The 27,245-nt window shown below is 39.0% G+C and overlaps 3 protein-coding genes and 1 non-coding gene across 4 annotated transcripts in view; 2 read left to right on the forward strand and 2 right to left on the reverse strand.

Moving 5' to 3' along the window:
* Positions 1-13,530, reverse strand: part of LOC118896415 (olfactory receptor 1L8-like) — a 64,346-nt gene extending 50,816 nt beyond the window's left edge. The window contains 1 exon segment of the mRNA XM_036854183.1: positions 13,037-13,530. Coding sequence (XP_036710078.1) covers positions 13,037-13,530 — 494 coding nt within the window.
* A 4,971-nt stretch (positions 13,531-18,501) lies between these two features.
* LOC118896416 (60S ribosomal protein L34-like) lies at positions 18,502-18,864 on the forward strand. The gene has a single exon (XM_036854184.1). It carries the CDS (start codon positions 18,502-18,504, stop codon positions 18,862-18,864), a length of 363 nt encoding a protein of 120 aa, XP_036710079.1.
* A 1,833-nt stretch (positions 18,865-20,697) lies between these two features.
* Positions 20,698-20,770, forward strand: TRNAK-UUU. Its single transcript has one exon. It is a non-coding gene; the product is annotated as a tRNA-Lys (tRNA).
* A 2,360-nt stretch (positions 20,771-23,130) lies between these two features.
* LOC118896417 (olfactory receptor 1B1) lies at positions 23,131-25,367 on the reverse strand. Its single transcript, XM_036854185.1, is given in 3 exon segments — positions 23,131-23,301; positions 23,304-23,740; positions 25,328-25,367. Coding segments are annotated over 3 exon segments (648 nt in total).
* Between the last annotated feature and the right edge of the window lie 1,878 nt (positions 25,368-27,245).

The following is a 27,245-nucleotide window of genomic DNA, read 5'->3' on the forward strand; positions in this document are numbered from 1 at the left end:
TCTTCTCCCTTTTTTTCTTGATGAGCCTGGCTAATGGTTTATCAAGTTTGTTTATCTTCTCAAAGAACCAGCTTTTAGTTTTATTGATCTTTGCTATTGTTTCCTTCATTTCTTTTTCATTTATTTCAGATATGATCTTTATGATTTCTTTCCTTCTGCTAATTTTGGGGTTATTTTGTTCTTCTTTCTCTAATTGCTTTAGGTGTAAGGTTAGGTTGTTTATTTGAGGTGTTTCTTGTTTCTAAAGGTAGGATTGTATTGCTATAAACTTCCCTCTTAGAACTGCTTTTGCTGCATCCCATAGGTTTTGGGTCATCGTGTTTTCATTGTCATTTGTTTCTAGGTATTTTTTGATTTCCTCTTTGATTTCTTCAGTGATCTCTTGGTTATTAAGTAGTGTATTGTTTAGCTTCCATGTGTTTGTATTTTTTACAGACTTTTTCCAGTAATTGACATCTAGTCTCATAGCGCTGTGATCGGAAAAGATACTTGATACGATTTCAATTTTCTTAAATTTACCAAGGCTTGATTTGTGACCCAAGATATGATCTATCCTGGAGAATGTTTCATGAGCACTTGAGAAAAATGTGTATTCTGTTGTTTTTGGGTCGAATGTCCTATAAATATCAATTAAGTCCATCTTGTTTAATGTATCATTTAACGCTTGTGTTTCCTTATTTATTTTCATTTTGGATGATCTGTCCATTGGTGAAAGTGGGGTGTTAAAGTCCCCTACTCTGATTGTGTTACTGTCGATTTCCCCTTTTATGGCTGTTAGTATTTGCCTTATGTATTGAGGTGCTCCTATGTTGGGTGCATAAATATTTACAATTGATATATCTTCTTCTTGAATCGATCCCTTGATCATTATATAGTGTCCTTCTTTGTCTCTTGTAATAGTCTTTATTTTAAAGTCTATTTTGTCTGATATGAGAATTGCTACTCCAGCTTTCTTTTGATTTCCATTTGCATGGAATATCTTTTTCCATCCCGTCCCTTTCAGTCTGTGTCCCTAGGTCTGAAGTGGGTCTCTTGTAGACAGCATATATATGGGTCTTGTTTTTGTATCCATTCAGCCAGTCTATGTCTTTTGGTTGGAGCATTTAATCCATTTACATTTAAGGTAATTATCTATATGTATGTTCCTATTACCATTTTCTTAATTGTTTTGGGTTTGTTATTGTAGGTCTTTTTCTTCTCTTGTGTTTCCTGCCTAGAGAAGTCCCTTTAGCCTTTAGCCTGTGCTCTAGAACCTGAGAGCCACAACAACTGAAGCCCACGCGCCTAGAGCCTGTGCTCCACAGCAAGAGAAGCCACCACAATGAGAAGCCTGTGCACTGCAATGAAGAGTAGCCCCTGCTCACTGCAACTAGAGAAAGCCCACGTGCAGCAACGAAGACCCAGTGCAGCCAAAAATAAATAAAATAAAATAAAATAAAATAGTTGCTGTAATCTGCCCAAGACCCACACTACAACTAGGACCAAAAGCAGGATTCTTGGAACTATTTCCAGTGGACCATTCTGCTTCTCTTGACTGACCGAGAAGGGGGAAGTATGGCCAATGACTTACTGCCTGCCAGTCCTGAGCTTGGCCAGGAAGAGTCATCATTTCTTCATGTTAAGGCAGAGGTTTGACTCTTGTGCTCTCAGTTCTCACTTGTTAAGAGTGGAGAAGTCATATTTGACGGCCAGATAAAAAGACAGAATCTTCTCCTACGTTTAAGACAGGGACAGGGAACCCTCACCTGCTCCAATGAAGGAGAAACGAGGGCAGGCCATCCCATGTCCTGGGTCAGCAAGACCGAATAGAATCCCAGGAAAAGAGAAGTTATCTACCTGTAGTTTCTGGTACAATCCCCAGAGCTCCCTGCTGGATTTAGCAGAGACATCTGGGAATACTGATATCTAAAGTATCCATTGTGGGAAAAACCTTGGTCCATTGTCCAGCCCCAGTCCTAAATGAACTGCTCTGTGATATGAAATTCACTTATCCTCTCTGAACTTTCGTTTTCAGGTAAATAAATCAGAAAACAAAATATTCTCCCGCAATAGAAATACTTTTTTGCCATCTAGGGTATATGAAGTGGTACCTCATTGTGGTTTTAATTTTCATTTTTCCAATTCTTAATAATGTTGAACACATTTTCCTATTAGTCATTCTTATATCTTCTTTTTATTGGCTTGGTTATCTTTTGATAATGATATGTAGAGATTTTAATTCTGATTAACAAGGGGTATACTTTATAATTTTTCCTTTAGTTTAGTTAGTTTAAGCCTTTTTAAAAAAACCCCAAATTTTATCAAGATATTTGACCATTCTTTTTTTTTTTTTTTTTGCTATAAAGAGGATATTTTATTTTTTGAGTGTTTATTATTTTTTAATATTTTAATTTTATTGGAGTATAGTTGATTTACAATATTGTGTTAGTTTCAGGTGTACAGCAAAGTGATTCAGTTATACATATACATATATTCATTCTTTTTTCAAGATTCTTTTCTTATATAGGTTATCACAGAATATTGAGCAGAGTTCCCTGTACTATACAGTAGGTCCTTGTTGGTTATTTATCTTATATATAGTAGTGTGTGTATGTTCATCCCAAGCTCCTGATTAATCCCTCCCCCCCACACCAGGTTTCCCCTTTGGTAACCATAAGTTTGTTTTCTGTATCTATAAGTCTGTTTCTGTTTTGTAAATAAGTTCATTTGTATCTTTTTAAAATTAGATTCCACATATGAGTGATATCATGTGATATTTGTCTTTCTCTGTCTGACTTACTTCACTCAGAATGACAATCTCTAGATCCATCCATGTTGCTGCAGATGACACTATTTCATTCTTTTTTATGGTTGAGTAATATTCCATTGTATATATGTACCACATCTTCTTTATATATTCCTCTGTCAATGGACATTTAGGTTGCTTCCATGTCTTGATTTCCATACATCTTTCAGCATTTCCTAAAAATGTTTTTCTTTTTATTTGAGTGTTTCCTCCACAACTCTCTTTGTGTGGCAAAATTTCTGAGGCTTTATTTACCTAAAAATATTTGTAATACATCTTTACATTTGAATAGCAACTTTGTTGGATATAAAACTTTGGGTTCAAAGCTGTATTTTCCCTATACATTAAAAACATTTCATTGTCTTTTTACACCCAGTGTAGCTATTAAGAAGTCTGATGTGAATATGATTACTGTTCCTTTGTAGGAAAACTTCCCTTTATTCCAGAATTTTCTCTTTGACATAGAAATTCTTAAAATCTATTAAACCTCTGGAGGTTTTATTTCCTCTCCTTTATGTTACTCTATAGACCTTTGAAATCTGAAGTCATTAATATCAAATTCTGAAAAACTTTGTCTCCATTATTTTTCTAAATCTTTCCCTCCAATTTTATTTTTTGTTCTTCTGGGATTCATATTACATTTTTTCATTAATCCTTCTTTTATTTTGCTTATGGAATAAATTATACTGTTTTATTTTTTATTGTGGTAAAATATAATATCATAAAATTTACCATTTTAACCATTTGAAAGTGCACAATTCAGTGGCATTAAGTATATTCACAATGTTGTACAACCATCACCTCTACCTAGGCTTTCCCCTGCAAGTTCAGGAACAATATTGCTTCTATTCAATATTTACTGAAGGTTCTACCAGGGCAATTAGACAAGAAAGTAAAATAAAATGTATACAGATTGGAAAGAAAGGAGCAAAACTGTATTTATTTTCAGATGATTTTATATATATAAGATACTAAGGAATCCAAAAACAAACTATGAGAACTAATAAATAAGTTCAAAAGATGGCAAAGTACAATACACAAAAAAAATCAATGGTATTTCTACACATTAGCAAGGAAAATGAAATTAAGGAAACAATTCTACTTACAATAGCACCAAAAGAATAACATGTTTAGGAATAAATTTATCAAAATCAGTGCAAAATTCATGCTCTGAAAACAACAAAATATTGTAGAAAGAAATTAAAGCTGTAAATACATCCTATGTTCGTGGCTCGAGAAACAATGCTGTTAAGATAGCAAGACTCAAGAGGATCTTCAAGATGGCAGAGGAGTAAGACATGGAGATCACCTTCCTCCCCACAAATACATAAAAACTACATCTACATGTGGAACAACTCCTGCAGAACACCTACTGAATGCTGGCAGAAGACCTCAGACTTCCCAAAAGGCAAGAAACTCCCCACATACCTGGGTAGGGCAAAAGAAAAGAGAAAAAACAGAGACAAAAGAATAGGGACGGGACCTGCACCGGTGGGAGGGAGCTGTGAAGGAGGAAAGGTTTCCACACACTAGGAAGCCCCTTCACGGGCAGAGACTGGGGGTGGCAGAGGGGGGAAGCTTCAGAGCCACGGAGGAGAGCGCAGCAATAGGGGTGCGGAGGGCAAAGCGGAGAGATTCCCGCACAGAGGATCGGTGCTGACCAGCACTCACCAGCCCGAGAGGCTTGTCTGCTCCCCTGCCAGGGCGGGCGGGGGCTGGGAGCTGAGGCTCGGGCTTCGGTCGGATCGCAGGGAGAGGACTGGGGTTGGCAGCGTGAACACAGCCTGAAGGGGTTAGTGCGCCACAGCTAGCCGGGAGGGAGTCCGGGAAAAGGTCTGGAGCTGCCGAACAGGCAAGAGACTTTTTCGTGCCTCTTTGTTTGCTGGTGCGTGAGGAGACGGGACTCAGAGCACCACCTAAAGGAGCTCCAGAGACGAGCATGAGCCGCGGCTATCAGCGCAGACCCCAAAACGGGCATGAGATGCTAAGACTGCTGCTGCCGCCACCAAGAAGCCTGTGTGCGAGCACAGGTCACTATCCACACCGCCCCTCCTGGGAGCCTGTGCAGCCCGCCACTGCCAGGGTCCCGTGATCCAGGGACAACTTCCCCGGGAGAATGCACGGCACACATCAGGCTGTTGCAACGTCACTCTGGCCTCTGCCACTGCAGGCTCGCCCCGCATCCGTACCCTTCCCTTCCCCCAGCCTGAGTGAGCCAGAGCCCCCAATCAGCTGCTCCTTTAACCCCTTCCTGTCTGAGTGAAGAACAGACGCCCTCAGGCGACCTACATGCAGAGGCAGGTCCAAATCCAAAGCTGAACCCCAGGAGCTGTGCAAACAAAGAAGAGAAAGAGAAATCTCTCCCAGCAGCCTCAGGAGCAGCGGATTAAATCTCCACAATCAACCTGATGTGCCCTGCATCTGTGGAATACCTGAATAGACAACAAATCATCCCAAATTGAGGAGGTGGACTTTGGGAGCAATGATATATATATATATATTTTCCCTTTTTCTCTTTTTGTGAATGAGTATGTGTATGCTTCTGTGTGTGATTTTGTCTGTATAGCTTTGCTTTTACCATTTGTCCTAGGGTTTTAACTGTCCGTTTTTTTGTTTGTTTTTTGGGTTTTTTTAGTGTAGTTTTTAGAGCTTGTTTTCATTGGTGGATTTGTTTTTTGGTTTGGTTGCTCTCTTCTTTCTGTATTTCTTCTTTTTTATTATTTAAAAAAACTTTTTTAATAATTCTTTTTTATTTTAATAACTTTATTTTATTTCATTTTATTTTATTTTACTATATCTTTTTCATTCTTTCTTTCTTTTTTTCTCCCTTTTATTCTGAGCTGTGTGGATGACAGGCTTTTGGTGCCCCACCCAGGCATCAGGGCTGTGCCTCTGAGGTGGCAGAGCCAAGTTCAAGACATTGGTCCACCAGAGACCTCCCAGCTCCACGTAATATCAAATGGCGAAAATCTCCCAGAGATCTCCATCTCAACGCTAAGACCCAGCTCCACTCAATGACCAGCAAGCTACATTGCTGGACACACTATGCCAAATAACTAGCAAGACAGGAACACAACCCCACCCATTAGCAGAGAGGCTGCCTAAAATCATAATAAGGTCACAGACACCCGAATACACACCACAGGACGTGGTCCTGCCCACCAGAAAGACAAGATCCAGCCTCATCAACAAGAACACAGGCACTAGTCCCCTCTACCAGGAAGCCTACACAGCCCACTGAACCAACCTTAGCCACTGGGAAAGACACCAAAAACAACGGGAACTACGAACCTGCAGCCTGTGAAAAGGAGACCCCAAACACAGGAAGTTAAGCAAAATGAGAAGACAGAAAAACACACAGCAGATGAACGAGCAAGGCAAAAACCCACCAGACCTAACAAATGAAGAGGAAATAGGCAGTCTACCTGAAAAAGAATTCAGAATAATGATAGTAAAGATGATCCAAAATCTTGGAAATAGAATAGAGAAAATACAAGAAATGTTTAACAAGGACCTAGACGAACTAAAGAGCACACAAACAATGATGAACAACACAATAAATGAAATTTAAAATTCTCTAGAAGGAATCAATAGCAGAATAACTGGGGCAGAAGAACGGATAAGTGACCTGGAAGACAAAATAGTGGAAATAACTACTGCAGAGCAAAATAAAAAGAATGAAAAGAACTGAGGACAGTCTCAGAGACCTCTGGGACAACATTAAATGCACCAACATTCAAATTATAGGGGTCCCAGAAGAAGAAGAGAAAAAGAAAGGCACTGAGAAAATACTTGAAGAGATTATAGTTGAAAACTTCCTTAATATGGGAAAGGAAATAGTTAATCAAGTCCAGGAAGCACAGAGAGTCGCATACAGGATAAATCCAAGGAGCAACATGCCAAGACACATATTAATCAAACTATTAAAAATTAAATACAAAGAAAAAATATTAAAAGCAGCAAGGGAAAAACAACAAATAACACACAAGGGAATCCCCATAAGGTTAAGAGCTGATCTTTCAGCAGAAATTCGGCAAGACATATTTAAAGTGATGAAGGAGAAAAACCTACAACCAAGATTACTCTACCCAGCAAGGATCTCATTCAGATTTGGTGGAGAAATTAAAATCTTTACAGACAAGCAAAAGCTGAGAGAGTTCAGCACCACCAAACCAGCTTTACAACAAATGCTAAAGGAACTGCTCTAGGCAGGAAACACAAGAGAAGGAAAAGACCTATGATAACAAACCCAACACAATTAAGAAAATGGTAATAGGAACATATATATTGATAATTACCTTAAATGTAAATGGATTAAATGCTCCAACCAAAAGACATAGACTGGCTGAATGGATACAAAAACAAGACCCATATATATGCTGTCTACAAGAGACCCACTTCAGACCTAGGGACACAGACTGAAAGGGACGGGATGGAAAAAGATATTCCATGCAAATGGAAATCAAAAGAAAGCTGGAGTAGCAATTCTCATATCAGACAAAATAGACTTTAAAATAAAGACTATTACAAGAGACAAAGAAGGACACTATATAATGATCAAGGGATCGATTCAAGAAGAAGATATATCAATTGTAAATATTTATGCACCCAACATAGGAGCACCTCAATACATAAGGCAAATACTAACAGCCATAAAAGGGGAAATCAACAGTAACACAATCAGAGTAGGGGACTTTAACACCCCACTTTCACCAATGGACAGATCATCCAAAATGAAAATAAATAAGGAAACACAAGCGTTAAATGATACATTAAACAAGATGGACTTAATTGATATTTATAGGACATTCGACCCAAAAACAACAGAATACACATTTTTCTCAAGTGCTCATGAAACATTCTCCAGGATAGATCATATCTTGGGTCACAAATCAAGCCTTGGTAAATTTAAGAAAATTGAAATCGTATCAAGTATCTTTTCCGATCACAGCGCTATGAGACTAGATGTCAATTACTGGAAAAAGTCTGTAAAAAATACAAACACATGGAAGCTAAACAATACACTACTTAATAACCAAGAGATCACTGAAGAAATCAAAGAGGAAATCAAAAAATACCTAGAAACAAATGACAATGAAAACACGATGACCCAAAACCTATGGGATGCAGCAAAAGCAGTTCTAAGAGGGAAGTTTATAGCAATACAATCCTACCTTTAGAAACAAGAAACACCTCAAATAAACAACCTAACCTTACACCTAAAGCAATTAGAGAAAGAAGAACAAAATAACCCCAAAATTAGCAGAAGGAAAGAAATCATAAAGATCATATCTGAAATAAATGAAAAAGAAATGAAGGAAACAATAGCAAAGATCAATAAAACTAAAAGCTGGTTCTTTGAGAAGATAAACAAACTTGATAAACCATTAGCCAGGCTCATCAAGAAAAAAAGGGAGAAGACTCAAATCAATAGAATTAGAAGTGCAAAAGGAGAAGTAACAACTGACACTGCAGAAATACAAAGGATCATGAGAGCTTACTACAACCAACTATATGCCAATAAAATGGACAACCTGGAAGAAATGGACAGATTCTTAGAAATGTACAACCTTCCGAGACTGAACCAGAAAGAAATAGAAAATATGAACAGACCAATCACAAGCACTGAAATTGAAACTGTGATTAAAAATCTTCCAACAAACAAAAGCCCAGGACCAGATGGCTTCACAGAAGAATTCTATCAAACATTTAGAGAAGAGGTAACGCCTATCCTTCTCAAACTCTTCCAAAATATAGCAGACGGAGGAACACTCCTCAACTCATTCTACGAGGCCACCATCACCCTGATACCAAAACCAGACAAAGATGTCACAAAGAAAGAAAACTACAGGTCAATATCACTGATGAACATAGATGCAAAAAGCCTCAACAAAATACTAGCAAACAGAATCCAACAGCACATTAAAAGGATCATACACCATGATCAAGTGGGGTTTATTCCAGGAATGCAAGGATTCTTCAATATACGCAAACCAATCAACGTGATACACCATATTAACAAACTGAAGAATAAAAACCATATGATCATCTCAATAGATGCAGAGAAAGCTTTTGACAAAATTCAACACCCATTTATGATAAAAGCCCTGCAGAAAGTAGGCATAGAGGGAATTTTCCTCAACATAATAAAGGCCATATATGACAAACACACAGTCAACATCGTCCTCAATGGTGAAAAACTGAAACCATTTCCACTAAGATCAGGAACAAGACAAGGTTGCCCACTCTCACCACTATTATTCAACAGAGTTTTGGAAGTTTTAGCCACAGCAATCAGAGAAGAAAAAGAAATAAAAGGAATCCAAATCAGAAAAGAAGAAGTAAAGCTGTCACTATTTGCAGATGACATGATACTATACATGGAGAATCCTAAAGATGTCACCAGAAAACTACTAGAGCTAATCAATGAATTTGGTAAAGTAGCAGGATACAAAATTAATGCACAGAAATCTCTTGCATTCCTATACACTAATGATGAAAAATCTGAAAGTGAAATTAAGAAAACACTCCCGTTTACCATTGCAACAAAAAGAATAAAATATCTAGGAATAAACCTACCTAAGGAGACAAAAGACCTGTATGCAGAAAATTATAAGACACTGATGAAAGAAATTAAAGACGATACAAATAGATGGAGAGATATACCATGTTCTTGGATTGCAAGAATCAACATTGTGAAAATGACTCTACTACCCAAAGCAATCTACAGATTCAATGCAATTCCTATCAAACTACCACTGGCATTTTTCACAGAACTAGAACAAAATATTTCACAATTTGTATGGAAATACAAAAGACCCCGAATAGCCAAAGCAATCTTGAGAACGAAAAATGGAGCTGGAGGAATCAGGCTCCCTGACTTCAGACTATACTACAAAGCTACAGTAATCAAGACAGTTTGGTACTGGCACAAAAACAGAAACATAGATCAATGGAACAAGATAGAAAGCCCAGAGATAAACCCATGCACATATGGTCACCTTATCTTTGATAAAGGAGGCAAGCAAATACAGTGGAGAAAAGACAGCCTCTTCAATAAGTGGTGCTGGGAAAACTGGACAGCTACATGTAAAAGAATGAAATTAGAACACTCCCTAACACCCTACACAAAAATAAACTCAAAATGGATTAAAGACCTAAATGTAAGGCCAGACACTATCAAACTCTTAGAGGAAAACATAGGCAGAACACTCTATGACATAAATCACAGCAAGATCCTTTTTGACCCAGCTCCTAGAGAAATGGAAATAAAAACACAAATAAACAAATGGGACCTAATGAAACTTAAAAGCTTTTGCACAGCAAAGGAAACCATAAACAAGACCAAAAGACAACCCTCAGAATGGGAGAAAATATTTGCAAATGAAGCAACTGACAAAGGGTTAATCTCCAAAATTTACAAGCAGCTCATGCAGCTCAATAACAAAAAGACAAACAACCCAATCCAAAAATGAGCAGAGGACCTAAATAGACATTTCTCCAAAGAAGATATACAGATTGCCAACATACACATGTAAAAATGCTCAACATCATTAATCATTAGAGAAATGCAAATCAAAACTACAATGAGATATCATCTCACACCGGTCAGAATGGCCATCATCAAAAAATCTAGAAACAATAAATGCTGGAGAGGGTGTGGAGAAAAGGGAACCCTTTTGCACTGTTGGTGGGAATGTAAATTGATACAGCCACTATGGAGAACAGTATGGAGGTTCCTTAAAAAACTAAAAATAAAACTACCATACGACCCAGCAATCCCACTACTGGGCATATACCCTGAGAAAACCATTATTCAAAAAGAGTCATGTACCAAAATGTCCATTGCAGCTCTATTTACAATAGCCAGGACATGGTGGCAACCTAAGTGTCCATCAACAGATGAATGGATCTGGCACATATATACAATGGAATATTACTCAGCCATAAAAAGAAATGAAATTGAGGTATTTGTAGTGAGGTGGATGGACCTAGAGTCTGTCATACAGAGTGAAGTAATTCAGAAAGAGAAAAACAAATACCGTATGCTAACACATATATATGTAATCTAGGAAAGAAAAAAAAAAAAAGGTCATGAAGAACCTAGGAGCAGGATGGGAATAAAGACACAGACCTACTAGAGAATGGACTTGACGATATGGGGAGGGGGAAGGGTAAGCTGTGACAAAGTCAGAGAGTGGCATGGACATATATACACTACCAAACGTAAAATAGATAGCTAGTGGGAACAGCCGCATAGCACAGGGAGATCAGCTCGGTGCTTTGTGACCACCTAGAGGGGTGGGATAGGGAGGGTGGGAGGGAGGGAGACCCAAGAGGGAAGAGATATGGGAACATATGTATATGTATAACTGATTCACTTTGTTATAAAGTAGAAACTAACACACCATTGTAAAGAAATTATACTCCAATAAAGATGTTAAAAAAAAACCATAGCTGAGGTTTTTCAAAAATAATAAGCTTTCTAAACTAGAAAATATTTTTTAAAAAGTTATTTATGGGGGCTTCCCTGGTGGCGCAGTGGTTGAGGGTCTGCCTGCCGATGCAGGGGACGCGGGTTCGAGCCCTGTCTGGGAGGATCCCGCATGCTGCGGAGCGGCTGGGCCTGTGAGCCACGGCTGCTGAGCCTGCGCGTCTGGAGCCTGTGCTCCGCAACGGGGGAGGCCGCGATAGTGGGAGGCCCGCGCACCACGATGAAGAGTGGCCCCCGCTTGCCACAACTGGAGAGAGCCCTCGCACAGAAACGAAGACCCAACACAGTCAAAAATAAATAAATAAATAAATAATAATTTAAAAAAAAGAAAAAAAAGTCAAGCACGGATGGCTTCTTTTAAAAAAAAAAAAAGTTATTTATGAAGGTGAGCACTGTTTTTCTTTAATTTTTTATTGAAGTATAGTTGATTTACAATGTTGTGTTAATTTCTGCTCTACAACAAAGCAGAGAACATATATACATATATATACATTCTTTTTTAAATATTCTTTTCCATTATGGTTTATCATAGGATACTGAATATAGTTCTCTGTGCTATACAGTAGGACCTTATTGTTTATCCATTCTATATATAATAGCTTACGAATGCTAACCCCAACCTCCCACTGCATGCCTCTCCCATTCCCCTCCCCCTTGGCAACCACAAGTGTGTTCTCTATGTCCGTGAGTCTGTTTCTCTTTCATAAATAAGTTCATTTGTGCCATATTTGAGATTCCATATATAGTGATATCATATGGTATTTGTCTTTTTCTTTCTGACGTACTTCACTTAGTATGTCAGATGGATGCAAATGGCATTATTTCATTCTTTTTTATGGCTGAGTAGTATTCCATTGTATATATGTACCACATCTTCTTTATCCATTCATCTGTCGATGGACACTTAGGTTGTTTCCATGTCTTGGCTATTGTGAGTGGTGCTGCTTAAGAACACAGGGGGGCATATATCTTTTTGAATTATAGTATTGTCTGGATATATGCCCAAGAGTGGATTGCTGGATCATATGGGAATTCTATTTTTAGTTTTCTGAGGAACCTCCATCCTGTTTTCCATAGTGACTTACCAACTTACCTTCCCAGCAACAGTGTAGGAGGGTTCCCTTTTCTCCATACCAGGAGAGCACTGTTAATAAGGGAATGAAATTCTGGTCAACAAACATTTACCAAGTACATCCAACATGCCACCATTTGTCTTAGGGCTTGGAGATATTAAAATCTTGAGATATATTCAAATGGAAAATCAAATACAAGAGACGAACCAAAATGAGGTTCTGATTTAAATGAAAGTTGAGTGTCATTGTGAGAAAAATGTTGCTCTACTGAAGAGTTTCCCAAGGGCCCCTTTTATGTCCCTGTTCCTAAGGCTGTAGATAAAGGGGTTCAACATGGGTGTGACCACCGTGTACATGAGAGCCACAGTGATGCCCCTGTCAATGAAATTGCTTAACGTCGAGAAGAGGTACTGCCCAAATATTGACGCACAATACAGAGACACTACAGAGATGGGAGCCACACGTGGACAATACTTTGCAGATCCCCTTGGTTGAAGGGACCCTCAGGATGGTGGCCCCAATGTACACATAAGATACTAGGATAATACGAAAGGCAGAGTAATGACCACCACCCCTACTGTGAATATGACCAACTCATTGAGGAAGATGTCTGAGCAGGACAACTTGAGTAGAGCACTAAGGTCATAGAAGAAATGGGGGACGGTGTTAGCACAGAAGGATAACTGGGTCAGGAGGAGGGTGTGGGAAAGAGAGCTAGCACCAGAGAGGATCCAGGACACAGCCAGTAGGAAGGCACACAGCTGCTCCCTCATGATGGTGGTGTAGTGAAGGGGGTGACATACAGCAACATAGTGGTCATATGCCACTGATGTAATAAGGAAGCTGTCCAGGTCAGTAAAAAATATGAAAAAATACATCTGTGCTATGCACCCTGCATAGGGGATGGATTCGTACTCAGTGTGCGCGTCCATCAGCATCTTAGGGATGCTGACAGATGAAAAGGAGACGTCAGTGAGGGCCAAGTGTTTGAGGAAGAAGTACATGGGGGTATGGAGACGAGAGTCCAGCCTGATGAGCAGGAAGATTAGCAGGTTCCCCAGCACCGTGGTCAGGTACACGCCCAGGAACAGGGCAAAGAACACGCCCTGCTGCTCTGGCCGGATGGGGAGCCCCAGGAGGAGGAACTTGGACACGCTGCTCTGGTTCTCAGGCCTCATGCTCCACTTCCCTTTGCTGGAGATGAAGGATGGCTGAGAATATTACAGTCTCTGAAATAATCCATTTTAGCAGTCATACAAAAATATATATGTTTTATTTTGAAAAGTGGGAAACTTAACCTGCTTTTCACATATTCCTTATAAGTTCACAAATAAGTGAAGTAGAAAAATTATCAATGAGGGATTGTTAAAGAGAACCACCTTTTCCTGGTTCAGTGGCAAAATAGCATTTGTGTATCTGTGTCACTGAGGATGAGTGCATGGAAAATGATGACTCACCTGTGTTATTGCCCCATGAATGCTCTGTGGTGAGTATTCCAGATCATCAACAATTGCACAGCAATCTCTAGAAGATTGGACCTCAACAACCACTGTTAAATTTCGGATGAGAGGCAGACTTTTCAAACAAAAGGGTGCAAAAAATAGAGTTGCATTTATTAAAGAACACTCATCAATATACATGCATTTGGGTTTTTTTTCAATTCAGAGAGGGTCCTTAAGGAACTCTGGATTATGTTAATCCATTCTCCCTACTGCAGTCAAAGAGAGAATTAAAAAAAAAAAAACCTATTTATTTTTTAAAACCTAAATGACTTCCCTTGTTTAAAAACTCTCAAAGGATTCCCACTGATCTTAAGATGAAGTGTAACAACCTTAATATGGCTTAAAGACCCTAAGAAATCGGTGTGCCTACTTTTCCAATTTCTTCTTCCTTACCCTCACCATCTTCAGCCTCACTGACTTCTCTGTTCCAACTTTCCTGGAAAGACACATTTCCAATAGATGTCATTTAGGCTCCTTCCCCTTTGGTGGTTGTGGGTTCCCTGTGATCCCATGTGGTGTTGAGAAAACAAAGACCAATCTGACTCCCAGCAAATATTTCATGCGAATTTATTTATGGTTTATTTTCTACTGTCAACACACAGAAGGTTAAGTGAGGATGCAACATCTTAAATTATATATACAAAGTATATAATTTTAATACATTTCCTTTCCTCCTTATGCAACACAATTACACCCCATAACAAAAAATAAGGACTATTATCAAACGATGCCAAAATAAGTGAGATTTTTAGCTGTATCCCACGTTTCCATCTCTCTATCGGGTGGTCTTGCCATTTAACACAACTAGTTAGTTGTTTCATCTGTCACCATCCCCAAAAACCAAAATGTATGCTAGTTAGTTGTGATAAGTAGAAATAATAACCCCCAAAGAGGTCCATGTCCTAATACCCAGAATCTGTGGATATGGTGTTGTCCATGGCAAGGGGGGGAATTAAGGTACAGGTGGAATTAAGGCTGCTAATCATCTTTCTTTAATATGAGATTCATGCAGAAGCGTGTAATAAAAAACTTCCCAAAAAACAAAAACAAAAAACTTCCCAGTGTCTCTCCCAGATGTGCCTTCCTGCCCCTGACAAGCAGAAACACCTCAGGAGTCTGGTTGCTCTACCCCTCCAGCCCTTCCCTGATGCCTCCCTTCCTTCTGTGCTGGGAAACTTCCTCTGTCTTCCCTGAGTGGACCGCTCTGAGCTGCTGTCAGAACAGGATGGCACGTGCTGCCTGAGGGACAATGGAATTGCCAAGTCCAGCCCATGCCAGCCCAGCGGGGATCCACAGTAAGGTGAGTATCTGCTCAGGGCCCCACCGCAGACAATTCCTACACAGGCACCCCGTAATTTCTGGAAGGAGGACCATCTTTCTCAAATTTGATCCTTTGCACAATATTGTGTGTTTTGTGAAGTTTGTCTTTGACTCCCCGCGTCATCTTTGTCTTTTTCTTTCCCTTCATTGTGTCTCTTCCCTATGCCATCCTCAGACTTTCTGTGTCTTTGTGGACTCTCTCCCCTCCCCTAATTAAAACGGAGCCACGAAAAAAGAATGAATGATTTGCATAGTCAAAAGTGTTCCCTCTCAGGGAAATTTTCCTGAGTCAAAAAAGAAACTATCGAATGGAATTCCAGAGAGCTCAATCAGTTACGGAGGTATTGTGGGTAATTAGGTTTGAATGATCCAAAAATCAGCCCTTGGACATGGTTGTCTACTTTGTCTTGTTTAACAATTGACCCAGACTTTTTTTTCCACGTCTGGAAATTAATGTTCAAACAGAGAAACTCAGAGAATAGACTAAGTCATGTTATCCAAGTGCCTAGGTCTCTTTAGAATGAGAGGAAACTCTATTATCAGGAAAGTGTATAGATCAGACTGTCAGAAATTATGGGGACCTATTCTACATAGAAACCCAAGTTCCAACAGAAATTTAAAACAAAAAACTTCTCACTGTTTCATAAGACTTGTTAAAGGACTTTTATGCCCATAGTTTCCTCTGTTTGTTTTTTTTTTTTAACAAAGTCTCTGGGTGGAAAGCAACTATTATTCTTCCCATTTCCCAGATGAAGAAACTGAGGTCCCCAAGAGTGAAGTGATTTTCCCAAGATCTCAGAGGAAGTGTTCATGGCAGACCTGGGGCTAAAGCCCAAATCTTCCAATTCCTGGCACAAGACCCATTCCTGCACACCACCTGCTTTTTCTTTATCTACATCTTTATATATAGCAAGACTCTTCTCTAGCAGTTCCCCATTCTTGGCTTCCCAGCCCCTTGCCCCACACCACATTATTCTCTTCCTTCCATAAGGAGCTGACATGCTGCACTGTGGGTCAGGCAGGATGATCTCTGCCAGCTAGAGGAAGACAAGGACTCCAAGTTCCAGAAAGCCCACCCTCCCCCCACCTCTGGGGCTCTCTCTAGCTTCTGAGCAGCTGTCACAGGAGCTGTAGGGACATTGCCCCAGGTAGCAGACATAGCCTGCTGACGGTCAAGCACAGCTCAGTCCCTTCCCAGGCTTTCCCATTTTTCCTAAACCATAACTCAAGACCACCTGATTCAATTTGGAGAGTTCAATTACAATGACAGACTAACAAAGGGGACCCAAGTGCAGCAAGAGAAAGAAACACAGGTGTAAATGTGTGAAGTGGGGTAGAGAGAGTATTGCTTCTGAGTGAGACGGATCTATGATCAACCTGACTCCAACTCTATGCCCTGTGTCCCTGGGAAAGTTAATTCACCCTCCAGCCCTTAACTTCATGACCTGAAAATGGGAACAGTAATATCTACTCTCAAGTTCAATAATGAGGATTAAACTAGAAAAAAATATGATAGACATTTATCACTGGCCAAGTGCACAAGACAGCACAGCAGAAAGGGAAGAAACAAAGAGGAAAGTAGGAACCAGAATGGTCAGGGGACGCTTAAGGGATGGCACAGCCCAATGTTAAGTGCATGGACGTTGAGGGCAGATGGAACTGAATTCAATTAGCAGTTCTATTGCTTACTAACTCTGTGTCTTTGAGCATGTCACAGAACCCCTCTGAGTTTCAATTTTCTCATCTATAAAATGGAGATAATAATACCTATATCATAGACTTGCTGTGATCACCAAATGAAAAACACATATAAATCTCTCAGAACAATTCCTGGTTTATAGTTAGTGCTCAGTAAATGTGGCTACAACTTGCAGCTCTCATTCATCATATCATATTGAAATCAATTCAGGGTAGTTCAGTAGTGTATTATGAATTTCCACATTTTTGTCATTGAAAAATCTAATGTTTACTCTCTTGAGTGCTTCCATGGTGACATCTTTTAAGTTGGGATATGAAAACAGATAGACCAGGAGTGATGAAAAAATCCATTTCCATGGGGCAGAAGCTAAGTAGTGAAAGAGCAGTGTGGTGTGTAGCCTGACATGTATGAATACTCAAGGTGTCCAGACACAAGTGTGAAGTCTAGCCGGACCCCTTAACACTGAGTTATGCTGAGCAAATCAATTCACCACCCTAAGCCTTGGTTTACTCATCTGTGAAATGAGGATAATAAATGATTGATGCGGCTAAAAGTATGTCAGGATTGCTGTACAGGTTATATGAGATAAAGCACGTGAAAGTGTCTTACATGAGGCAGCTCTTAAATTATTTGCACTTTTTCTCCCAACAACTGAATTTTGAAGTTTAAGCATTCTTGGGCTAGCCATGGACACAGCTGGCTTGTGGACTGCTAACTCTGATATCCCCCCAGAAGGCTATGAATGATGACCAGACCAGATCATTATGATTACCCTGTGATGAAAGACCAGACTCATAGAGCTTTGCTTAGTTCTGGAATCCACGTTTTAAAGACAATGACAAAGTGGAGCAGGTTTACAGTAGAGAGACCTGGTTGGCAGAAACACTGTCCTCCTAGAAAAATCTATTGACTCTGTGCAGAGCAAGTGTGAAAAATTGATCACAATAATTGCCAGCATTTACTGAACACTTGCCAAGGACCAGGAAATACCATTTAATCCTTATAACAACTTTATGAGTAACGTGCTATTAATATTCCCCCATTTTACAGATAAGAAAAGCTAGGCTCATAGAGGGTAAGTGACTTCCTCAAGGTCATACAACTATTAAATGAAAGAGCCAGGGTTCTAACCCAGTGTCTGGGCTTTTAACCACTGCACAGTGCCTCCTTTGTTAATTGATGTTTAGATTTCTTAAGGACTTTTTGTGTCTGTCCTGTGAGATTCCAGAGGACTAAATGCTGTCCAAGTAATATGACAGAAATTAGTGTCACATACTAACAAAAATTATTTTTAATGGTGTACCAAGTAGATTTGGTTTCCTTCAATTTCTTTCTTTCTTTCTTTTTTTTTTTTTGAGAGCAAAGAACTGGAAACTCCCTGATTTCAAAATGGATTTGTTATCTGGTCTGAAAAGTCATTCATTTTCTTAACATATCTGATTCTCCCTTCATTTGACTCCTTTGAAGTTTTTATGTCCTGAGCCAATACATCTAGTAAGATTTAAGACGGATGAAAGTAAGTTTCATTTGTTAAGTGTGAGACAGGATAATGCATGAGGTGACATCTTAAAGACAAAATGATTTTAAAAGAGAGAATATATGCTCTGCCAGGGACGGTATCTATCAGGATGGTTCAGCGTTTGACATACCATCGTAGGCTGTCCTACAGTACAGCCTCTAACAAAACCAGGCTGTCCAGAACCCCTGGCAATAGAATTGTTTACCTTTACACCAAGAAAGCTGGGAAAGCACCAAAATCTGCACGTGGCGTGTGCCCAGGTCGACTTCGAGGAGTTCATGCTGTGAGACCTGAAGTTCTTATGAGGTTGTGTAAAACGAAAAAACATGTTAGCCGGGCCTATAGTGGTTCCATGTGTGTTAAATGTGTCTGTGACAGGATCAAGCGCGCTTTCCTCATTGAGGAGAAGAAAATCGTTGTGAAAGTGTTGAAAACACAAGCACAGAATCAGAAAGCTAAATTTAAAAAATGAAGCTTCTTTGAGCAATATGCTCTCTATAATGCCTTCTTGATCTAAATTCTATTTCTAGTCTGTTCCCCGTGTTGATGAACCACAAAGGTTGAATCTGAGATGTATAAATCTGAACCCCTTTTTCTGTCTCAAGAATATATCTTCAACGTTCTCACAAAATAAATTAGGTCCTCTGTCCCACATTTCTTGCACCTGGGTACTGAAATGTCTCTCCATACCCTCTCTGATTGCATGACCATATTCTCCATCTAAGCCTTCATATTTTCACTCAAAAACATAACTTTCCATGTCATAATGGACATTTACTCCATCTCATTGCTTTCTTTGACTATAATATTTGTACCTCACTCTATTCTTTGGTATTTTTGGTACCAGTATCACACTATTTTCTACAAGAGGATTACAATTCCTTATTTTCTATTCCCTATCTAGTTACTATTAGGGTACAGGGTAACCTTAGTCTCACCTTTTCTCTGTATCTAACTTCACACACTCAAGTTAGAAAATCTGGGGAGAGCTGTGTTCCTTCTTCTCCACATTCCCACAAAATTAGGGATTCCCTTTTTGTCATTTTTCATAAAAGCTTTTCTATAGAAGAGCTCATCCCAATGAGGCAGCCTCACTTACATGTAATCACTCTGGGATTCTACCAACCCCAGGAGGCTCCAATTTTGTTCAGATGAAATATTAATTAGAATGGGCTGAACCCTTCTACCTTCTTTTATCAATTGGGATTGTAGTGCAGGAGTCTGCTCCTTCCCTTTCCTTGTATCTCAATCTCACTGAGGCAAAAACCGTAAAGCATTTGAAAATAACTGTGTCTGTAGGGAAGATCTACCCTTTGGGGCACATGGTAGCCTTGCATGACGTCAACAGGCAAGAAAAAAACCTTAAGGGGAACTCAATTCCCATTTCAGCATGTCAAGAAGCCATCTCTCCTAAACTATCCTTTCTATAATTATTGAGTGTTTGTTATTAATTCAAACATCTAAACTCAGCTGAATTAATTGCATGGTGTGAGGCTTTATGATATAGCAATGGGACAGCTCTGACTGCTGTTATGTTTCCATTCTGCTCGCCAAAGACTCTCATTTCCTGCCCTCATCCAATTGCAACCTTCTGATCGATTTCATTTAGCCTTTTTGCTTCTCTATTTTAGAACTCTCATCCTCAGAATACTTGATTTAAACAAGTCTTTGAGTATAAAATAAACAGCAGGAGGTAGAGCACCACATTGAAAAATCTGAGATTATACGAATATTGGAGAAATTCTTGGGAATGCAGACTGCTGTGACCAAGACCAACGAGGGGTTGGGCTGGGAAATGTAAAATTCCACAAAGATCTTCTAACCTGTTTCAGTGATTTTTCTCCTGGCGATATGTTCTTGTTGATGTAAACCTTTACCTATCTTTTAGAGTTCTGATGAGGTTGATTCCAATGGTGTTTGCCAGTTTTTTGGTGTTTCAAAGGAGGAACTGCCCCTGGAGATTCTTCCTCTTCCATTTTTTTGCTCCAAGTGGCTCTGTTGGCATTCAAAGTCTCCTGGCTTGCAATGCTTGTCCTTCACTGCAAACTGACCTACCCCTCACTGAGTTATGTACATTTATTCAAGTCTTCACAAACTGGCCTATAGATTCAATGATCAAAATCTCAATGGACTATTTTGTAGAAATGGAAAAAAGCAAACCTAATATTCATATGGACTTGCAAGGAACCATGAGTACCCAAAACAATCTTGAAAAACAGAAGAACAAAGTCAGAGGACTCACATGTCTCTATTTCAAAACGTATTACAAAACTACAGCAATCAAAAGAATATGGTACTTGGGAATTCTCTGGTGGTCCAGTGGTTAGGACTAGGCACTTTTACTGCTGAGGGCCCAGGTTTGATCCCTGGTCAGGGAACTAAGATCCAAACAAGACACGTAGCGTGGCCAAAAAAAAAAAAAAAAAGACATTGTGAAAAATACCTTAAAAATAAAAGAATATGGTACGTGCAAAAGGATAGACACATATCAGTCAATGGAATATAATTGAGAGGCCAGAAAAAACCCATTTATCTTTGTCAATCAATTTTTGACAAGGGAATGAAGAACACTCAGTGGGGAAAGTATAACTCTTCAACAAATGGTGCTGGGGAAACTGAATAAACACTTATAGAACAATAAAACTGCACCCCTATCTTACACTATTCACAAAAATTAGCTTGAAATGGATTAAAGACTTAAACATAAGACCTGATGCCATAAAACTCCTAGAAGAAAACAGGGAAGATGGTCCTTCATATCGATCTGGGCAATGATTTTCTGTATATGACACCAAAAGCACAAACAACAAAAGCAAAAATCAAGTGTGACTGCATTGAACTAAAAAACTTCGGCACAGCAAAAGAGACAATGGAAAGGCAACCTATGGAATGGGAGAAAATATTTGCAAACCATATATCTGAAAGGGGTTAATATCCAAAATGTATAAAGAACTGGCACAATTCAATAACAACAAAACCCAAAAAATCTGATTAAAAAATGAGCAGAAGATTTGAGTAGATGCTTTTTAAATAAGACATCCAAATGGCCAACAAGTACAGGAAAAGGTGCTCAACATCACTAGTCATCAGGTAAATGCAAACCAAAACCACAATGAAATAGCACTGCACACATGTTTGAATGGCTATCATCAAAAAGACAAGCTTTGGCAAAGATGTGGAGAAAAGGGAACACTTGGGCACTGATGGTGGAAATGTAAATTGGTATAGCCACTACAGAAAACAAAAAATTAAAAATACAACTACCTTGTAATCCCACAATCCCACTTCTGGGTATATAGCCAAAGGAAATAGAAATAGGATGCCCAAAAGATATCTGCACTCCCATGTTTATTACAGCGTTATTCACAATAGCCAAGATATGGAAACAACCTAAGTGTCAATCAATGGGTGAATAGATAGAGAAAATGTGGTACATATATACAATGGAATATTATTCAGCCATGTGAAAGAAGGAAATCCTGCCATTTGCGACAACATGGATGAAACTTGAAGGCATTATGCTACATGAGATAAATCAGACAGAGAAAGATATGTATGATACCACTTATATGTGGAATCTAAAGAAGGTAAACTCAAAAAAGCAGAAAGTAAAATGGTGGTTACCAGGGACTGGGGGCAGGGGTGGAATTGGGGAGATGTTGTTTAAGGGTACAAACCTACAACTAATAGATAAATAAGTCTTGGATATAATGCACAGCAGAGTAATTATAGACAACAATACTGTATTATAAATTTCAAATTTTCTAAGAGACTAGATCTTAATTGTTCCCACCACAAAAAAGAAATGATGATTATATGATGTGATAGAGGGGTTAGCTAATGCTATGCTGATAATCAAATTGCAATATAAAAATGTATCAAATCAACACGTTGTACACCTTAAACTTATATATTATATGTCAATTATATGTCAATTAAAAATGTTTTAATTATTTTTGTATATCTCTTAAGAGATAACAAAATAGAGGCCAATGTCCAGGTTCCCAAAAACTAAGCACAACCAAATTGTTTTCTCTATTGTTGAAATAGTTCACTGTTCCTTGTTTTATGCAGCAAAGTATTTAGCTTGCATTTTCTGCATATGTTTTACTTGAAAAAATGTAAATTAAAATTAACTGAAAATATATAAAATAGAATTCACATGCATCAGAATAATATGCTCACACTATGGGAGGTCCATGGAAAAAGGGGCTCACATGTGGAATAGCAGAATCATGGCCCCCATTTCACACTCACTTCCAGGCATATATTTGCTCACTTAATGAAAAAGGTAGGAAATTGCCATCTCTATTTACCTAAAGTTCTCTTCCACTAACTTTCTCAAATACACCAATACACTCCCCACAAGCCAGCTCACCAAGTTAAATGTGATTATAATTAACTTCACTGTCTCCGCTTTAGTTCGGAATTTCACAATTGTATTCCCATATTTCTTCAACTGGAATTAAACAACCCAGGCCTAGTGACTCATTTCTATCCTCTGAAGATAAATGGCCAGAGGAAAGATTCTAGGGGCTTTCTGATGAGGAAGCCCTGAGCACGTGTGGCATGAAAGTAGAAAGCTGTCACAGCTGTCAGAGCACCACATCAAAAAGAGCTAACACTGGAGTTCCATAAACCGTCCAGGCCATCCCTCCCCCTCAACTCCAAAACCAGGCCTGCTCAAATCTGCCCACTTCTTTCTTCATCTAACCAACATGGTTTTTAGACAGGATAATCAGGAGCCCACCCTCCCTCCTCTAAGCAGCCTATGGAGTGCGCTCTTGACACCCTTGTTGTGGATGCTGTACACAAAAGGGTGGGCCAAAGGCGTAATGGCCGTGTACGTCACAGCAGCCACCATGTCCTGATCCCAAGAGTTCTGGGAAGGAGGCTGGAAGTACAGAGTTGGCGATTCATCACCAAATGGTAGTGCAGAGGGTCACAGATGGCCACGTAGTGATCCAGAGCCATGACAGAAATAACAAGGGTGTCTGTAACTCCAAATGCATAGAAGAAGAAGAACTGGGCCAGGCAGCGGGCAGCAGGAATGGCTGGGTCATGAGTGACCAGATGGGCCAGCAACTGGGGCAGAGTGACTGTGGACAGCCCCATGTCTATCACGGAGAGACCATGGAGCAGATAGTACATAGGTGAGTGGAGCCTGGGGTCCTGGGAGATGAGCAGCACAAGAGTAACGTTTCCCATCATCGTGGTCAGGTAAATAACCAGGAACAGGAGAAAGAGGACACTGGGGGACACTCTAGCTCTTGAGAACCCAAGAAGCAACAAGATGAGAGAATGTGAAGCATTAGGGGCACAGCCCTTGTTGAGTGACAATGAGCCTCCTGAAAGAGAGTTTGAATCAAAAAGCAAGTCATGGGTCCTAGGTTAGGACTCATAACAATTCTAGTTAGTTTATTTATTTTCTTCAAGCTCCTTAAAGACTTAAATTCCACTGAGCACTACGGCCCTTCCTCTAAGTCTATGACTTCACTTCCTGAATTTGTCATAGCGTTTTCTCCTTTCTGTTATTTCTTTCATGGCTCTGGATCGCTATGTGGCCATCTGTGACCCTCTGCACTACCATTCGGTGATGAATTTCTTCCTTTCCATCCACCTTAACGGGTTCTTTTATGTAATCCATATACCCTGATAAAGCCCCTCGTACAGATATAAACCCTTCATTTAATATTTTGTTTTCATCTAACCACTGTTTATCTCCTTCCGGTGGCAAATGCCATGAAAAAATTCCTATACTCACTGTCTCTAGCTCCTCATCTTCTATTCACACTTCATCCCACTGTGGTCCTCATGAGTTATTCCATCTGAACCTGTAAGAAACATAATGTATCATTTAATACGTAACATATAAAGAAATGGCTCTTTATAAGTAGCTGTTTTTTGTAGTGAAACTGCTTCTGGTTGTCATGAAATAATTTGTTTTTACTCTTTGTTTGTTTTTGTTGGTTAACAGCACCATCATTTTCATCCGTTTGACTGACAAAACTGAAAACTTGTGGAATCTCTCCTTTATCTCCCCATATTCAATCACTCCTTGACTTCTTTTCCCTTATATCCATCCTTTGCTCTCAGTTCTCTAAAACTATTTAAGCTTCAGCATCTCTGACCAGTTCTCATTTCATAGCCTAATTACTAGTTTCCTTACTTATCTCCCCTGATAGATCTACTATACTTATGCCATAATAAAATTTCCAAAATGTATTTCCCCATTTAAAGAGTCAGCACCTTCAGAATAAAATCCAAATAGCTTGAACTGACTTGAAAGCAACTTTTGTTGTTAGTACTTAACCTATCTAACCAGTCTCATGCTGAGTCACCTACCCAATATTTTTTAAACTAGCCAGTTTTTCCTTAGTTTTCTGAACAGGCTAAGCTCTCACGTTCCCGTCACTCTTCACATGCTACTTTGAGAACCTCAGCTTCCTGAGATAGGAGGTCTAAATAACACGTTCCCATTGAACACAGATAGGAATTTAGAAAAAATATAATAATCCTCCTTTTAAATGCATAACTGAGCTTTCAAGAATGTTAGGGATAAAATAGGTAACAAATGAGGACCTACCATAGAGCATAGGGAACTATACTCAATATTTGGTTGTGTAAAACACAACATTGTAAATCAACTATACTTCAATTAGGAAAAAGAATGTTAGGGAAATGCAAGGGTTGATAATCAAGGTGGAATTATGAAAAACTAATATCTAAACTATCTATGATGATGTAGATGGTGGTGGTAACAGGTAGGGGAAAGGTGGCATAGTATCAGTCTTTGGAGGCCAGAGGCTAAAGTATTAACCCCCCATGTGGAATAGGACATGGGTGCTTAGGCCTAAATTCAGAACATTCAAAAGATTAAACTTTCAGTGACTGAATATACACACCACTGGCTATGGTTTAAAGAAAACTCATACCTCTCAACCTGCAATACATGGAGGTGAAAATGTCTTCCATGGGACTGCATTATGGGTCTGTACAGCACATGAAATGGATAAAGTTGATGTACAAAACACAAATGATCCTAAAACCTGCAAACTGACAGACTAACATAAAAATCATTCTCAGATTGGTAAAAGCTTTGGGGTATATTATAGAAGCAAACACAAAAATTCTCCTCAAGGAATTACAGATGTCACACTGTACAGGAATCCCACAAATAAAAACCAAACAAAAAGATGAGCTCACCATTCAAAATTACAAAACACAAAAAAAAATATTCATCATGAGGACAATCAGCAATCAACAAATAATAGGATTATCTCCCTCTAAACATCATAAACTAACAAATCTGTTAGGAATTATAAGTTACGTTTAAAATACTTTGCATCTAAGAGAGTAAATAAAGACGATAAGAAACAAGATATTATAAAAATAAAATATGGAGATAGCCTCATCCACCAGAGGGAAGACAGCAGAAGCAAGAAGAACAGAAGAAAGAAGAACTACAGAAGCAAGAAGACAGCAGAAGCAAGAACGACATTCCTGCAGCCTGTGGAACAAAAACCACATTCACAGAAAAACAGACAAGATGAAAAGGCAGAGGGCTATGTACCAGATGAAGGAACAAGATAAAACCCCAGAAAAACAACTAAATGAAGTGCAGATAGGCAACCTTCCAGAAAAAGAATTCAGAAGAATGATAGTGAAGATGATCCAGGACCTTGGGAAAAGAATGGAGGCAAAGATTGAGAAGATGCAAGAAATGTTTAACAGACACCTAGAAGAATTAAAGAACAAACAGAGATGAACAATACAATAACTGAAATGAAAACTACACTAGAAGGAATCAATAGCAGAATAACTGAGGCAGAAGAACGGATAAGTGACCTGGAAGACAGAATGGTGGAATTCACTGCTGCGGAACAGAAAAAAGAAAAAAGAATGAAAAGAAATGAAGACAGCCTAAGAGACCTCTGGGACAACATCAAACGCAACAACATTCGCATTATAGGGGTCCCAAAAGGAGAAGAGAGAGAGAAAGGACCCAAGAAAATATTTGAAGAGATTATAGTTGAAAATTTCCCTAACATGGGAAAGGAAATAGCCACCTAAGTCCAGGAAGCGTAGAGAGTCCCATACAGAATAAACCCAACAAAAAACACCCCGAGACACATAGTAATCAAATTGGCAAAAATTAAAGACAAAGAAAAATTCTTGAAAGCAGCAAGGGAAAAATGACAAATAATATACAAGGGAACTCCCATAAGGTTAACAGCTGATTTTTCAGCAGAAACGCTACAAGCCAGAAGGGAATGGCATGATATACTTAAAGTGATGAAAGGGAAGAACCTACAACCAAGATTACTCTCCCCGGCAAGGATCTCATTCAGATTCAATGGAGAAATCAAAAGTGTTACAAACAAGCAAAAGCTAAGAGAATTCAGCACCACCAAACCAGTTCTATAACAAATGCTAAAGGAACTTCTCTAGGCAAGAAACACAAAAGTAGGAAAACACCTACAATAACAAACCCAAAACATTTAAGAAAATGGGAATAGGAACATACATATCGATAATTACCTTAAACGTGAATGGATTAAATGCTCCAACCAAAAGACACAAGCTTGCTGAATGGATACAAAAACAAGACCCATATATATGCTGTTTACAAGAGACCCACTTCAGACCTAGGGACACATACAGACTGAAAGTGAGGGGATGGAAAAAGATATTCCAAGCAAATGGAAATCAAAAGAAAGCTGGAGTAGCAATACTCATATCACAGAAAATAGACTTTAAAATAAAGAATGTTACAAGAGACAAGGAAGGACACTACATAATGATCAAGGGATCAATCCAAGAAGAAGATATAACAATTATAAATATATATGC

The sequence above is a fragment of the Balaenoptera musculus genome, chromosome 6, assembly GCF_009873245.2.
Source record: "Balaenoptera musculus isolate JJ_BM4_2016_0621 chromosome 6, mBalMus1.pri.v3, whole genome shotgun sequence".
NCBI lineage: Eukaryota > Metazoa > Chordata > Mammalia > Artiodactyla > Balaenopteridae > Balaenoptera > Balaenoptera musculus.

Bases quoted from the DNA above. Each gene is read 5' to 3' on its own strand.
- LOC118896416 (XM_036854184.1), top strand. From the start codon at position 18,502: ATGGTTCAGCGTTTGACATACCATCGTAGGCTGTCCTACAGTACAGCC.